The following is a 15,631-nucleotide window of genomic DNA, read 5'->3' on the forward strand; positions in this document are numbered from 1 at the left end:
CAATTCCATGTACCTGTTGCAGTGAAATGTCTATATATATTATTTTTAAGGGTTTGTATAACACGTTCACAAATTGAACACTTGATAACACTGTATGAACTAAAATGTTTAATTTTATATTTTTTCATTAAATTTTGAAATTGAATATTATAAAATTCTGTGCCATTATCTGTCTGTAACAATTTTGGATTAGCTTTTTTCAATATATTAGACATGGCTTTTGTACAATTTTCACCGGACTTATTTTTCAGTGACTCAACCCAAATATATTTTGAATACGTGTCTATAACAACTAAAATATATCTAAAGCCGTGATTTTTTTTAGAATGAGATTGCATATCCATTAAATCAGCTTGCCAGAGGTCATCAATAAACCGTGTTACTACGCATCGTCTAGGAAATATTTTTCTGGCTGGCCGATGTAGTTCATTAGCTATACTATCTAAGGTTACCATTATACTATAATATTTCTCTCACGTAGCTCTTCTAAAATAGATATAATTTCATTATTAACACCAGTATTACCCGCACTTTGTGATGATGCTAAAAGATTTAATCTAGTCACTAGCTCATTTGGGTCGTCATAATAAACTAACTGGGTTTGAGGTATTACATCTTTATATAAACCAGCACCTTTATTATTAGTCTGCGGTGTTGAAGTAAAACTAAACATATTTTCAACAACAGGTTCTGAAATCATAGAACTGTTAGCTGTTGGTTGAAATTCAAACGGAGCATTTCCCATGGTTGTATTATTATGAATATTACTACGTTTAGCGCTCAACCTAGATATATGTTCGTTAAATGGTAATAAGTTAATTTGAGGAGTTTTAGGGGTATTAATTTTAGTTATTTCTTTGTTTAACTGATGATCCTCATTTTTCATTCGTTCGTACAGAGGTTTTACAACATTAATCCATTTAAAGTATCTTGAGGTTTTGGGTTTCCCATCGGGTTTTAAATGAACATGTGTTGTTCTTAAAATATCATAATAAGATTCCATATCTTCTATAGTGTGATTTTTTGGTTCCTTCTCGCATAATAACGACCATAGCCCTTTAGTCCATTTATAGTATTTATTAACCAACTGTAAGTTACCATGACAAAAAGTTACTGTGTGATCTCCTATTTTGTACGAATCACTAGCTTTATCATAATACATACCATACGATTTATCATAACGTTGTATTGTCTGTCGATTATTAAAAAAATTTGAAAATGTTGAATTTAATACATCGTCATCTTCGTCACTAATATGCGAGGTTTCCGTATTTTTTTGATCAGCTGGGTGCGAGTTACATTGATTATTTTTTTCTATACTTGTACTCAATGGTTTAAATGCTTCACGGAAATAGTTTTCAGAATCTATAACGCCCCGTTTCATTTCCATTATTTTTCGTTTAATATTTTTTTTTGATGTTATTAAATTTTCCAGCAAAACTTTTTCTTTATCCATTGTAAATAATAAATACAATTTAACTGTATCGTATGACTACTGATATCACTATGTGGTTAATAACTGCGTACTATGGTATATATATATATTTATAAAGTATTTTATTAAAATAATATTAAGGTTTACAATAATTTTTACAAAGTTCATCATTAAATGGCTTGTAAATTATAATATCAGAAAATTAATGATATGTATGTTAACATAATACAATACTAATTTATCTTATTTTAATAAACGTATGAAAACCACATCTATATCTTCCTTCATTCATTTCTCGAGTCTTATCGATAACCAGAAACCCGTAATCACTGTGGTTCCAACATAAATGGGAAATTTCCCGAAATTTTGAGAAATCCATATCTGCTGACGTATGATCGTTGAATATATGTCGTAAATTTGTATCATCTTGTTTCAGCAGCATTAAAAAGTTTGAGTTATCTCTTACTAATTGTTTTGATATTTTAGAATATGTTTGTGCTAAATAAAATACAGAGCTAGCACCTGAATGTCTTCCAATGCTGAAGTATTCTCTGATTACAGATTGTGGACCACATATTACATCATCAAAAATTATAATAGAATTTTTTTTAGTCAAGTTCGGTTTTATAACCTTATCAGCGCTTGTAAATATGAAAAAATTAGCACCTTGTATATCATCTATAATTTTTTTTAATAAAACATATTTTTCTTGATTGGAGGTTTTCGAGTATAAATAAATATTTTCAAATCTTAACCCGTTTGCGTGTGTGATCAGATTATACATTATATTTGTTTTTCCTGAACCGCTGGGACCAACTAGTATAGCACGTATAGTATCAGGAAATAACGAACCGTGTCTTGATGGTTTTTTAACTGTCCGAACATCCACATTTATAACATCCAATTTATCTTTCTGTTCAATCAAATCCATTTTTTCTTATAAATACGCTAGAATTTTCCAATTTGTAATCAGTTATCGATGACACGTTCAACTCGTAAGTGTAAGTCAGTCAAGACTGGAAAAGGATTTGTAAACTCCCTTATAAATAGTCTCCCGTTTGAAGCCCATGTACCAGGATATCAGTATTGCGGTCCAGGTACGAAATTAAAAAAGAGGTTAGATCGTGGTGATAAAAGAATAAACCCATTGGATGCTGCTTGTCGCGATCACGATATTGTGTATGCAGCGAGTAAAAATTTAGACGATAGACATAGAGCTGATAAAGTGTTAGAAAATCGTGCTTGGGAAAGATTTAAAGCAAAAGATACTCCTAAAAAAGAGAAACTAGTTGCGTATGCAGTAACAAATGCAATGAAAGCTAAAAGAAAAATAGGTATGGGTTGTAAACGGAAACGTGCTATAAAAACAAATGGTATATTAGCAGCGAAGAAAAAAAGAATCTCAAAGAAAAAGAATGGTGGTAAAAGGCTGATTTTAGCACCGAGACAGTCAGGAGGTGTAATTCCTTTAATACCTATATTTGCAGGATTGTCAGCACTTGGTAGTTTGATGTCTGGAGGTGCTAGTGTGTATAATGCGGTTCAAAATAGAAAAAGAAAAAAAGGAAGTGGTTTGAATTCAAACAAGAATAGATCAAGAAAAAAAAAACTGATGATTACGCTACCTGACAGACCGCTTTCGTCTCAGGATATTATAAAATACGTCGGGAAGTTGAAAATCAATCATTTCCGTGGTGTCTTTTCACGTGATAACTTACCTAAAAAACCGCATACGATTGAATGTGGTATATTAAACTTGGATATATCTTCAGGCGACGGAAGCCATTGGGTAGCGTTTTATAAAAATAAGGACAAAGTTGTATATTTTGATAGCTTTGGTGATTTACCACCACCAATTGAATTACAACATTATTTCAGACAGTTCAAAATAGTATACAACTATTCCAACTATCAAGACTTCAATACATTTAACTGTGGTCATTTATGTCTTGAATTTTTACAATGTATGAATCTGTTACATTAAGTTTAACTGGAAATACAACTATATTATCCACGAATTATTTTCCATCTCTAAACGTTTACGAGGATTCAGAAATAGCTTTGTTATCTTTGCAAACATACAATTCATTTCCAAATATTATAAATCTAACTAATAACCGGCTGAGAATAAAATCAATTCCTCCAGATAGAAAAGTAAATATTCAATTTTTTGTGCCAGTCGAATGCTGTGACATAGAAGATATTAACAAATATATGGTAGAAGAGTTACCTCAAGCTAATAAAGTCTACGGAACAAAGCTAACATTCAATGTACGTATTGATCCTATCGATTTTAGAACGTATATAAAATGTAATGGAATACTAAACTTTGAGCATCCGTATAGTATAGCACCTGTTTTTGGGTATAGAAAGAAAGATTGTGGACCGTTTTATGAAGAACATCGATCGGATAAAGCTGCAAATTTAAACACATTTAATTCTATAAAAGTAATGTGTAATATAGCACATGGGTCATTCAACAACCAACTTCAAACCCATTCGATATATGAGTTTTTCCCGAGTGGGAGAAGAGGAACAAAGGTTGTTCAATCTCCGGTAAACCTTATATATTACCGATTAAACAAAACAGATATTAATTCAATTACTGTTCAGTTAGTTGACCAAAACAATAATCCAATTGACAATTTTAACGAAACGTTAACAGTTGTTCTGCATATTAAACGTCACGGATCTCATCATTAAATTTATATCTTAGATTTTGTAATGTATGAGTCAGTTACTTTAAGTTTAACTGGGAATGCTACCATATTATCTGTAAATTATTTTCCACCTATAGGCCTTTACGAGGACTCAGAAATAGCTTTGTTATGTTTACAGTCATTTAATTCGTTTCCAAATATTAATGATAATAATAATAAATTTTCTATACAAGTAGCTGAGAATGAAAACAATAATGATCCTATGATATGTTTTATTACATTGGAAGAGGGTTGTTATGAAATTGAAGATATTAAGCAACGAGTTAAGAAGCAAATAGATACCTATAATAGTAAAAACTTAACCAATTTAACATTCGACATTACGGTTGATCCTAACGATTTCAGATCGTATATAAAATGTAATGGGATACTACACTTTGAGTATCCGCATAGTATAGCACCTGTATTCGGTTTTGAAAAACGAGTATATAACCCATACAATGAAATTCTTCGATCAAAAAAAGCTGTCAATTTAAACACAATTAATTCTATAAAAGTAATGTGTAATATAGCTCAAGGATCATTCAACAACCATCTTCAAAGTCATTCGATTTATGAGTTTTTCCCGAGTGAAAAAACAGGATCTAAAGTTATACAGTCACCACCAAACTTAATATATTACAAATTGAATAAAACAAATATTGACTCGATAACCGTTCAGTTAGTAGATCAAGATCATAATCCGATTGATAATTTTGATGAGGCATTGACAATTGTGTTACATATTAAACGTTACGGGTCTTGAGATGGGATTAAAATTCAATATAAGTCCACTACTTCGGATCAGAACAACTAGTCATAAGACTAAAGTGCTACCAGTAACATCAAATAAAATAAAAAAATTGACAGTGAAGAATAAAAAAATTTTACAAGCTCTGGGTTATCAATTGAAGCAAAATGCCTGAAAGTGATATTTTGGATATAACTTCACAGTACGAAACGGATTCTAAAATTACGAAAATTGAATATCATTCATACGCACCGTATACAACATCATTTAATAATAATGATGAAATACGTATATCAATCCAGCAAACGGATGTTTATCCATACCTACACGAAAGCTTCATTTTTTTGGAAGGAACAATTACTGATCCTACCAAAGTGAAACTATCTAATAACGGTTACTCTTACCTCTTCGAACAAATACGATTGGAAATCAATGGGATAGAAGTAGATAGCGCACGTGTTCTTGGAATCACTAGCTCGTTGAAAGGTTACTTATCCGGTACGCCAGACAACTACAATTGCTATGAAAATGCTGGCTGGAATTTTAAAAACGCAACACAATCGGAAAATGATAAAGGTGAATTTAGTGCTTGCATTCCATTGAAATATTGGTTAGGTTTATTTGAAGACTATAAAAGAATATTAGTGAATTCTAGATTGGAATTAATATTAACCCGAAGTCATAGTGATTTAAATGCTTTACAAGTTAAAACTGGTGCAACTGCTACTGAAGGTAAAGTCGTTTTAAATAAAATTGTCTGGATGGTACCACATATCACTGTTGACGATGAAGAAAGATTAAAATTATTGAAACTTATAGAAAAAGAAAAAAGCCTATTTATCCCTTTTAGATCTTTTGAAACTTTTGAATATCCTGAACTTGGTACCACTAAAAAAGTTGTATGGAATTTGAAAACTGCATCAAAATTAGAAAAACCCCGATTTATCATAATTGGATTACAAAAAGGACGCAAAAATTTGATAACAAAAGATTGTAGTATATTTGACCATTGTAATTTAACAAACGTTAAAGTGTTTCTGAACTCGATAGCTTATCCGTACAATAATTTGAATTTAGATTTTACTAAAAATAATTTCACCTTATTATATAATATGTATGCATCGTTTCAAGAATCGTACTATGAAAAAAGTATTCGTAACCCCATATTGAGTCCTTCTACTTTTCTGACAAACGCACCAATTATAGTCATCGATACTTCGAAACAGAACGATTCAGCCACTGCTTCAGCAGTAGATGTTCAATTGGAAATTGAAGCTTCAGAATCACTAGCAGGTGTGACTGCTTACTGTTTATTAATTCATGATAGAATTGTAGAATATGTACCTTTTACTAGAGAAGTAAGAAAACTTGTGTAAATATAATTAAGAATTAATTTATAACAATAAAAAAACTATTATTTATTAATTTGTAATATTTTCATTAAATATTATTTCAGTTTTATAGTAAGGTTTGATAAAAAATAATTTTGACTATAGTGTAAACATTTGATGTATATACACTAAATAATTTTGTGTAATGAATAAATAGGTTTACAACATGTGTGTAATCTCAGTAATGTGTGTCTCAGTAAATCGGTGACCCCCCGGAGGGATATCCAGATTAAGTCTTAATCATTACGTTACAACACGTCAATGAACTGTAAACATACAGATGTATACTACTAGCACGGGATAATAAGCGATCAGGTTCATATAAAAATTACACAATTGGTTAAGTACAATATTGTTTCAAATGATTTAGTTATACAAGATTCAAAAAATTAAAAACATAATTTTATAAGTTATAACACTAAATTTCAAAATTGAATGATCAAGTATAAAATGCATCATTATTCTATATATTATTTATTTAATTTTATTTAATATTTACAAGGCCAATGTTCAATTACAATATAGAATAACGATATTAACAAAAGTATAATAATATTTACCAATTATAACATATTTTAAATAAATCAATATAACTAAAGTATATAAACATAAATAGACTTCTATATTTAATATAATAGGATCAATAAAAAGTAAAATTATATACATTTTGCTTCATCATCTTCATAGAACCGGCATATTACAATTTTTTAATTTATTATTAAATAATTACAGTATCATAAATCATATTACTTACAATTTAACATAATGAATCTCGACCAAAGTCAATCACAATACAATTATGTATATTATTATTTAATAATAAAAAATAAATAGAAATGAATCATACATAAAAGTTAATGATCAATGTTAGAATATTAAAATATATACATAGTTTTAACAAAAAGTTTGTAACCAAATTAAATAACATACATTTTCCATTTTTACAATTTATAAAATGTTCAATGAATTAAATATTATAACACTTTTAGAAATATTAAATTTGAAAAACAATGATTATTGTTATATTTTGTACATTAATATATTATAATATAAAAATTAAACAATTTGCTTCATGATTAGGTTACTATAGCTCTCTTAATTAATTTTATCATCGATAACGATTTGTCGAATAGCTAATTAGTTAAATGATTTACTATTTATAAAATACGTTTGTAATAAAACATATTCATAATTATTTTTGATTAGTTTAATTTATAATGTCCGTATGGTAAAGTGCAAATACCACCTTTTAATATGACACGTTTATCGTCATTTGCACTCAATACTATTTTTCTGGTTGTTTTGGAATAAACATTATGTTTTGTTGCCTGTATTGAGTTAATATCACAGTATGCATTAATTTGACTAGATTCACCATTTTGTGCATCCAAATGTGAGGAATTTTGTATACTGAACTTTGATAAAATATCTAAATAATGATTGACCGTCATATACTTGTCTCTAACATACTTTTTTACACCTTTTGCCTTTTTGTATTCAATACCACTTACTGTATAAGCATATAATTTGGGTCTTAGCGTTACAAATTGCGTCATAATTTCACTCTTCAATTCGTCTTTAAAATATCCTGGGGTGTTCTTATGTTTATCACTGTAACAAAAGTGACTAATTGGAAAATTAGAAGTATCAAAATGACTCAATAAATCAAATTTTAAATCATTAAAATAATTATTTGTTTTAATACGATATATTAATGAATCGGTATCAGTGTATAATAGTGATATTTTTTTTCCGTATTTATTTTTCATTACGTCATAATGGAAATTATAAATATAGGTTTTCGATATATCTAAAATAGAAAATCCCACGTAGATTGGTTTATCAAATTTAATCTTTTCTTTTTGAAAATGTAAAGACATTAACTCATTGCTATATATAGTTCTATCTATGAAATTAGGTTTTCTCATTAGCCTATGAGCTTTTCGATCATCTGATACCAACTTTATATCCAATCTTTTACGCGGATTCTCCATACATTTCCCATAGACACTATTCACGAGTAATTTCCAAAATTCATATTCAAACTTGTTTTTTGCCAAGACCCTCATACTAGTGCATTTATCAACATAAGGGGCTAACCATTTTGATTGATCAAACTTAATTATTTTATGAACTTTTACAACTTTTAATCCGTTGTGAATTGCCTGCTTTAACAATCTATAATGAACGACATAATTTGATTTATTATTTAAAGTTGTCAGCAGTTTAATAATCTTAGAATTAGGTGGACAACTATTGTGTGGCAAAAAAAGTAAATCGCTATGAATATCATGTAATTTTTCGGGGTAATCCACATCCACTTCCAGTATATAACCAATAGGTGCATCGTCATCTATAGTAGTAACGTCTAATGTCAAATCATTATACCATTCAAAATTTTTGTATGGTAAATTTGCAAGCATTGATTTGCCGTATAAATTTACACAATCAAAATATGCCAAATAAATGTGTGGTTTTTTTTTGTTATAATTAATCCCATCAACATCTGGTAGATTAGCTCTGGCATAGCGTCTTACAGATTGGCATACCCCCCCTCTTATTCCATTCTCCATTATGAGTAACATCAAATAATCTGTTAATCTCTCAAGTTTAACTCCAGTAAAACTTAACATTGCGTCAAACGCAAAACCAGGTGCTGTCAAATAATAAGAGGCGTCTAAATTAAAAGTTTTCAAACAAATATCTCTAAAATTTTCAAATACATCAGCCAGAATCAATATGTCCGTTAATAAATATAAATCACTATATTCACCTAATGTTTTTATATTAAATTTCTCCCAAACATTGCATGCATGCATGTAATCTTTTTTTGAAATATGATCATCTGTTAACGAATTATAAAATTTAATTCTAGGTGGTAATGAGGTATCTTTAAGTTTTGAGTTGCAGTCTACATACTCATATGGAAATACACCTTTCCGAATAACTAAATCAATGTTTTCTAAAGGAAAATGATGGTTAATTTCACGGAATCTTGTTTTATCTTCGGCTAAATTAGTAGCTAAATTAGAGAGTGATTCTGACATGAACATAAAAGTGTCTACAAATTTTACATAAAATTTATCAAAAATTTGCTTACTAAAGGTCAAATATTTTTCACCTGAGTTTGGAATAATGCGTATGTCATTATCATTACAGCCTAAGGTGCGTACAATAAAATGACCGTCATACGATAAATTATGGAAATATACTGGTACAAATGATGGGTTTTGTGCCGAAAAATTACAATTTAAGCATAAAGCCCTTAAATATTTCCCTGTAAGATGTGAGTGGTCTCTAATTTTAAATACGGTTTCATTATTAAATGATCTCAAACATAGTTCACATTTTTTCGAATTAATATATTGACCTTCTTCCTTTTTTGTTAATTTATGCATTGATTTATTAGTATTATATAGATAATACATTTTGGTAGAAATATCAATTATAGTTAACATAAAATGCTTTGATGCATTTTTGCCTCTATAAATTATTGGATTTTTAGGAATTTTAAATTGTTTTACTAATTTTTTTGGGACGATGTTGTAATCAATTTTAACATATAGCCCATAACTCATGGGCTTATGATAATGCGTGTTTTTAGTATTGACCGTTATGATATTATTAGTGGGTTTTAAAAAGCATTCAAAATCGGCATAAATTACAATAGGAATTCGGTCAGCCCGATTATATTTATTAAAATATATAAATTTGTCATCATGTGGATCAATCATTACAGGCTTACAAAGTTTATGTTTTTGGCAGATTACTTTATGCCTATCGAGACCATGCTGCCCCCATGCCTTGTTTTTATTTGGTTTAACATTAAAAGTCGTAAAACATCGCTTGCAAATAATTATTTTACTTTCATGTTTTGTTCTTTGTGATCTAATCAGTCGTGAGAAATTAGCTATGTAACAATAATGTGTTGTTGGTTCATTTGAGAAAAAAAAACAAATCATAATGATCGGATTTTTCGTTATTATTTATATGAAGTGGGTAAATTTGATTTTTATCATCACAACTATAAACATTAACGGATGTTATTAATTTTTTCAAATTTTTTTATTTGATTGATTGGTGTAGGGTAATCAATACAATTAAAATTAAGACCACTTTTTTTTTCCAAAAAATTAAAATATTTAATACTAAAATTATTTTTATTTTTTTTTTCATTAAATTTTGATAAAATTGCATATTTAAAACATCTATTGTCATAATTCATTACGTTTATTATTGCTTTTTTATTATAAATTGATTGGGGTAATTTTATAAATGAGGAACCCCCTAGTAAATTTACTTTATTTGTTCTTAATTGGAGACCATCTAAACTAATTTGTCTCCAAGAAGAACCCTTCAACAGAAATGACTCTTGTTCATTTAATAATTTATCGAACATGTTTTTAAAAAGGGTAGAAAAATTTGAAGTAAAATAACATAAAACATTTGTTGTTTTAAATGCAACATCCCGAACTTCTCCCGTAATTAAATTTTCATATACTAAGTCTACAAATAAATTAAATTTATATGTGGATGAAGAACATAATTCTTTTAGTTTTGATTTTAATGAAGAAGAAGTAGAATTTAAAAATGACAATAAGTCAATAAGGTTTTCGTTGTTTTTATAATAAAAAGTTTTTGAGCGATTATTTTTAAATTTCTCAATTTCTACTAATTTTTGTCCAGTGATGTTTAATCGATTAATTTTTTTAATGCGGTTAAATTTTGGCATTTTTAACAATTAATTCAAAACCGCATTAAAATAAAATATATAATAACGTATTAAAATAAAATATCACTTATGTAGTTATGTATGAACTGTTGATTGAAGTAGATTGACGGTGCAATTGGTTATTGGAAATACTTGTATTACATAATCCTCTTCGGGTTCAGCATATAAATTGCGATTGTCACAGACAGTGACGTATTTTTGGCATGCCAAACACCTTCGTCTTTGACAATACATTTGTAGCACATTTATATCCTTAAACATAACATGGTACGCTTTTAAACTTAAATTTACAAGATTCGACTCAAAATACGCCTGATTGATATAATTGGCACATTCGAATGAGCAAAATATATCGATAATATTATCATCAAATGAATATCGAACTTCCCTCACGACAAAAGCTGAATGCAACTGGCGAAAATATTCATAAACTTCACGTTCACTGTGAGTAAATGGATATTTTGCAATATGTTGTATTGTGATCGGTGGTATATGACTAATTACATTATCGAGGTTGTCGTCAGGTATCATATCTTTGCTAAAAATGAATAAAATGATTATATTTTAAAAATTAAAATGTTATAATTAATTAACTTACAATGAAATATTCTGCTCGCTGCATGCGGCGTTCTTGCATACCAGCTTGTTGAGTATTATTATTATTGATCTAATGAACCCCACTATTTAAGTAACATGGAAAAGCAGATTATAAACTGTATGCCAAAAATCGTTTGATATATCCATCACTTATTCGCACGGCACTATTTTTATTATTAGCACCTTATATGTTAATGTAAACATGAAATGCGATCAAATTTTAATTATAATCATTGATGTACAAAATACTAAAAATAAAAAATAGTGCAGTGCGAATAAGTGATGGATATATCAAACGATTTTTGGCATACAGTTTATAATCTGCTTTTCCACACATTAGCCAATGTCAAATATCTTTTAATTCCTCTGTTAATCGTTAAAAAACAATGTGTATATCAGTTTTTATTTATTACCAACACGGCACCTTATATCTTAATGTAAACATAAAATGCGATCAAATTTTAATTATAATCATTGATGTACAAAATACTAAAAATAAAAAATAGTGCAGTGCGAATAAGTGATGGATATATCAAACGATTTTGGGCATACAGTTTATAATCTGCTTTTCCACACATTAGTCAAAGCCAAATATCTTTTAATTTCTCTGTTTATCGTTAAAAACAATGTGTATATCAGTTTTTATTTATTACCAACACCATGTGTAACAGGCATTGACATGACTATTACTATATATCATAGATTATAATTTATATAAAATAAAGAGACCTAATGTGAATTTCATCAGTTAATTTTAAGCAATACGAGTGCATAGTAATAATGTCCGACATGAGTGTACAAAATTCGGCCGATGAAGAAATCAATGTAAGTACATTATTATAATAATTATAATATATTATTAATATACTTTAATTTAACACCATTTATTAACAATAAGTTTAAAACATAATCATTTAAATTTAGGATCATTATTCATATCGAAAAAATGTGCAAATGCAGAATTCTAAAAAACCCAAAATCACTATGAAAGCTAAACCAAAAAAACAGAAATTAATAATGGTCAACACAAGCGATCAAAATTCAGATGATGAAGAAATTGATGTATGTGCACCGGTATTATTATTATTATTATTATATCATAAACTTTTTTCTTAATTTCCTTACATTACACATCAATATGTTAAAAACATGGGTATATAAATTTAGGAACTTTATAATCATCGGAAAAATGAGCAAATGCAGAATTCTAAAAAACCTGAAACCGTTATAAAACCTAAACCAAAAAAACAGAAAGTAAAATATTCCATATTTTAATAATAATATATTTATCAATTTAATATTGATTTTAGTTTCAGTCGCATTTATTAAAACTGGAACAAGAATATAATGGTTTAACAACTATGGTTAATGAAAACTGCATACGCGTAAAAAAATCAGATGGTGGAAATTTTTGTATCAAAATACCCGAAATCAAAACAGCAAGTGATTATTTGGTTATTCAAAAATACAAAACATCGGACATGGAAAAAGTAGAGTCAAAAGACAGGTAACTATTAATATTTTGTATAAACAGAGTATATTAAGATTTACACTAGGTATCATTAAAATGAATAAGAAAAAAAAAAAAATTAAGTACAATATTTGTAAATTATTGGGGAAACATATCATGCCATAGTACTATTTTATAACCTAAATAGGCACGATGCTTACAACCAAGCAATTTTGTGAATATAGGTATGATGATGTTTCGTCGTTGATACTAATAATATTCACACAGTATGTAAAATATTTAACTGCTCAACAATTGTGTCATCTAGTTTATTTGATAAAATATTTATGATAATATGAAAATATATGCATTTATAATATACAATCATTAATTTGTTTTAATAGATGGAAAACCTCAACGTTCAACGCAAAAACTATGCTGAACGAAAAAGATAAAGCTGACAATACAATAATATCGGCATTTAATAATTTGCAAGATTTATTAATGGATAAATTTATGTGTAACAACAACAAAAAAATTGAATCTTATAAATAATAACTATATGTTTATATTATTATAGTTTCACTAAATGAAACCCGTCATTAATATTTGTGTATTTTTTATTTATTACCAAACGGTTAAAATATTTGTATTCAATTTTATTTTAGAAAGCTTACATTTGATTCAATAATTTATACAATATGATTATATTATGGAAAATATTTTGGTTTATTTTAACCAGTTAACATTTAAGATTATTTATAATATATAATATATTAATTATATTATTATCATTTATTATTAAATAAAGGTATGCATTTGACAAAATAAATAATGTTTATTATGAAGGTATAATCTAATTATTAAATAGTAAGCTTGTCGTATATCATGATTATTTTGGTTTTATTGGCTGGTTATATCAGGCTTTAGTATAATGTCTGCAAACGTTTCGTGATGGATTTGTTGTAATTCAAGTAAAAATGACTTTTCTTCATCCTTCAGGTCATTCATTTTGAAATTATAATCTTTAATATATGTACTGATAAAATCACTTCTAATACAATCAGGTGATAAATATAAAATATCATACTTGATAATTATACATGCATTATTGAAAACAGTCTGATACGCCACTAATTTATTTGATAACTCTATGATATTTGCATTTATACATGTTTCCAATAATTTCAATCGATTTAAATTATCACTGGATAATGTGATTCTGTTATTATTATGATGTAAATTAACTGATTCAGATTTTGCACATATTTTATAATAAAAATTATTATCTAAATGTAATCGTTTTGAATGTTGAACAGTGGATAAAGAACAAACAATTATATTAAAACTATCATCAGATATAAACTTATTCCATTGAAATACATTTAGTATTAGATATCGTTTAGTTACGTTACACATGAATAAAATAATAACAGATAAAGGTTGATCAACTAGGTATCCAATATAAATGTTTTTTTTATTCTGTTGATGTATGCTGAATATTGATTTGACTACTACGGCGTCCATGATGTGTGCAGTATTGATTTAATTATTGAATTCAAGATGATAATATTTTGGTTTGGATTTCAGTATAGTGAATCTTCTATGTGCCTTCAATGTTTGGCAGAGTTGACGTACCTATTGATTGATTTTTATCGATTGAAATATATGTTCCAATTTTAATTAAATTATTAGTACCTTAACAAATAAATAAAATACAGCATAGTCAACACTACTACACTGTAAAAACACAACTAAAATAAAATCAAAAAAAAGTCAAATATAGTGTGTTGGATAACAGTTTGATCACATTATGAAAGTTAAAAAGTGATTATTTAACTAATGATTTTTGTTTATTGATCAATATTTTTTTCAAATCGGTAAACAGATAATTGATAACAATGCACAAACATGTATCAGGTCCGCAATCACAATTTTGATTTGACCACGCACATAAAGTAAAATGATTATTGTTTTTTTCTGTTCCACATTTAATAGCGTGGCTTTTTAATTTTGATAATAATGTATACAATTCAGCTAATTCCTTGTAACAAAAATGTGATGGATGAATTATACCCATTTCTGAAATGTCTCTTTCAATTTCTTTTAATAAGTCCATTGTAAATAATAACGCACAATTCAACGGTTACTAATAAACTGATACAGATTAAGTTGTGCGTTATTATATAACATATTATAAACAGTTATTACAAAATCTAATAACCCGAAAATTGAAACATAATATATTATAAAATTAAAAATTACAGTTTATGAATAAAAACATGAAAAAAAAAAACAAAAAAAATGTAGACCCATGGTATAGTGGACTATGACACTGGGTGTAGTATTAACATACATACTTACCCTAAATTTAAATTTATCAAACTCTACACTCAACGCCTTAGCCCACTAGGCCATGAGTCTACAAGTTATTTAATTACTATTTTTGTATATAAGTTAAAATAATGAAAAAATTAAAAAGTAAGATAAAAATGGAAACAGTAAATATATTTGTATGGGCCAAAAAATAATAATAATCACTTGTTGTGAAACTGAGTAAAATTTGAATTGAAAAA

At 27.7% G+C, this 15,631-nt stretch overlaps 2 protein-coding genes across 5 annotated transcripts; one reads left to right on the plus strand and one right to left on the minus strand.

The window, feature by feature from the left end:
- Window positions 1–7,378: 7,378 nt before the first annotated feature.
- LOC132953443 (uncharacterized) lies at window positions 7,379–9,323 on the minus strand. The gene is made up of 3 exons (XM_061025869.1): window positions 9,086–9,323; window positions 7,788–8,953; window positions 7,379–7,705 (listed from the first exon to the last, which is right to left on the minus strand). Exons 1-3 carry the CDS (start codon window positions 9,321–9,323, stop codon window positions 7,562–7,564), a joined length of 1,548 nt encoding a protein of 515 aa, XP_060881852.1. The 3' UTR covers window positions 7,379–7,561.
- Window positions 9,324–12,313: 2,990 nt separating this feature from the next.
- Window positions 12,314–13,904, plus strand: LOC132953437 (uncharacterized). Of its 4 annotated transcripts, none has more exons than XM_061025861.1 (5): window positions 12,314–12,430; window positions 12,530–12,679; window positions 12,773–12,859; window positions 12,916–13,112; window positions 13,460–13,902. In XM_061025861.1, exons 1-5 carry the CDS (start codon window positions 12,386–12,388, stop codon window positions 13,608–13,610), a joined length of 630 nt encoding a protein of 209 aa, XP_060881844.1. In that variant the 5' UTR covers window positions 12,314–12,385; the 3' UTR covers window positions 13,611–13,902. The 4 variants fall into 4 exon arrangements, with proteins under 4 accessions (XP_060881844.1, XP_060881845.1, XP_060881846.1 ...); XM_061025862.1 differs by having other exon boundaries at window positions 12,530–12,667; window positions 13,460–13,896; XM_061025863.1 differs by lacking the exon at window positions 12,773–12,859 and having other exon boundaries at window positions 13,460–13,904.
- Window positions 13,905–15,631: the final 1,727 nt, after the last annotated feature.

Source organism: Metopolophium dirhodum, unplaced genomic scaffold (genome assembly GCF_019925205.1).
Source record: "Metopolophium dirhodum isolate CAU unplaced genomic scaffold, ASM1992520v1 scaffold4, whole genome shotgun sequence".
In the NCBI taxonomy this organism is placed as follows: Eukaryota; Metazoa; Arthropoda; class Insecta; order Hemiptera; family Aphididae; genus Metopolophium; species Metopolophium dirhodum.

Coding starts and splice junctions, on each gene's coding strand:
- LOC132953443 (XM_061025869.1), bottom strand. CDS start 9,323: ATGTCAGAATCACTCTCTAATTTAGCTACTAATTTAGCCGAAGATAAA. Junction 8,954..9,085: donor AAAAGATTACATGCATGCAT/GCAATGTTTGGG, acceptor CTTTTAATTTAG/ACGCCTCTTATTATTTGACA. Junction 7,706..7,787: donor CCAAATTATATGCTTATACA/GTAAGTGGTATT, acceptor ATCATTATTTAG/ATATTTTATCAAAGTTCAGT.
- LOC132953437 (XM_061025861.1), top strand. CDS start 12,386: ATGTCCGACATGAGTGTACAAAATTCGGCCGATGAAGAAATCAAT. Junction 12,431..12,529: donor CGGCCGATGAAGAAATCAAT/GTAAGTACATTA, acceptor ATTTAAATTTAG/GATCATTATTCATATCGAAA. Junction 12,680..12,772: donor AAATTGATGTATGTGCACCG/GTATTATTATTA, acceptor ATATAAATTTAG/GAACTTTATAATCATCGGAA.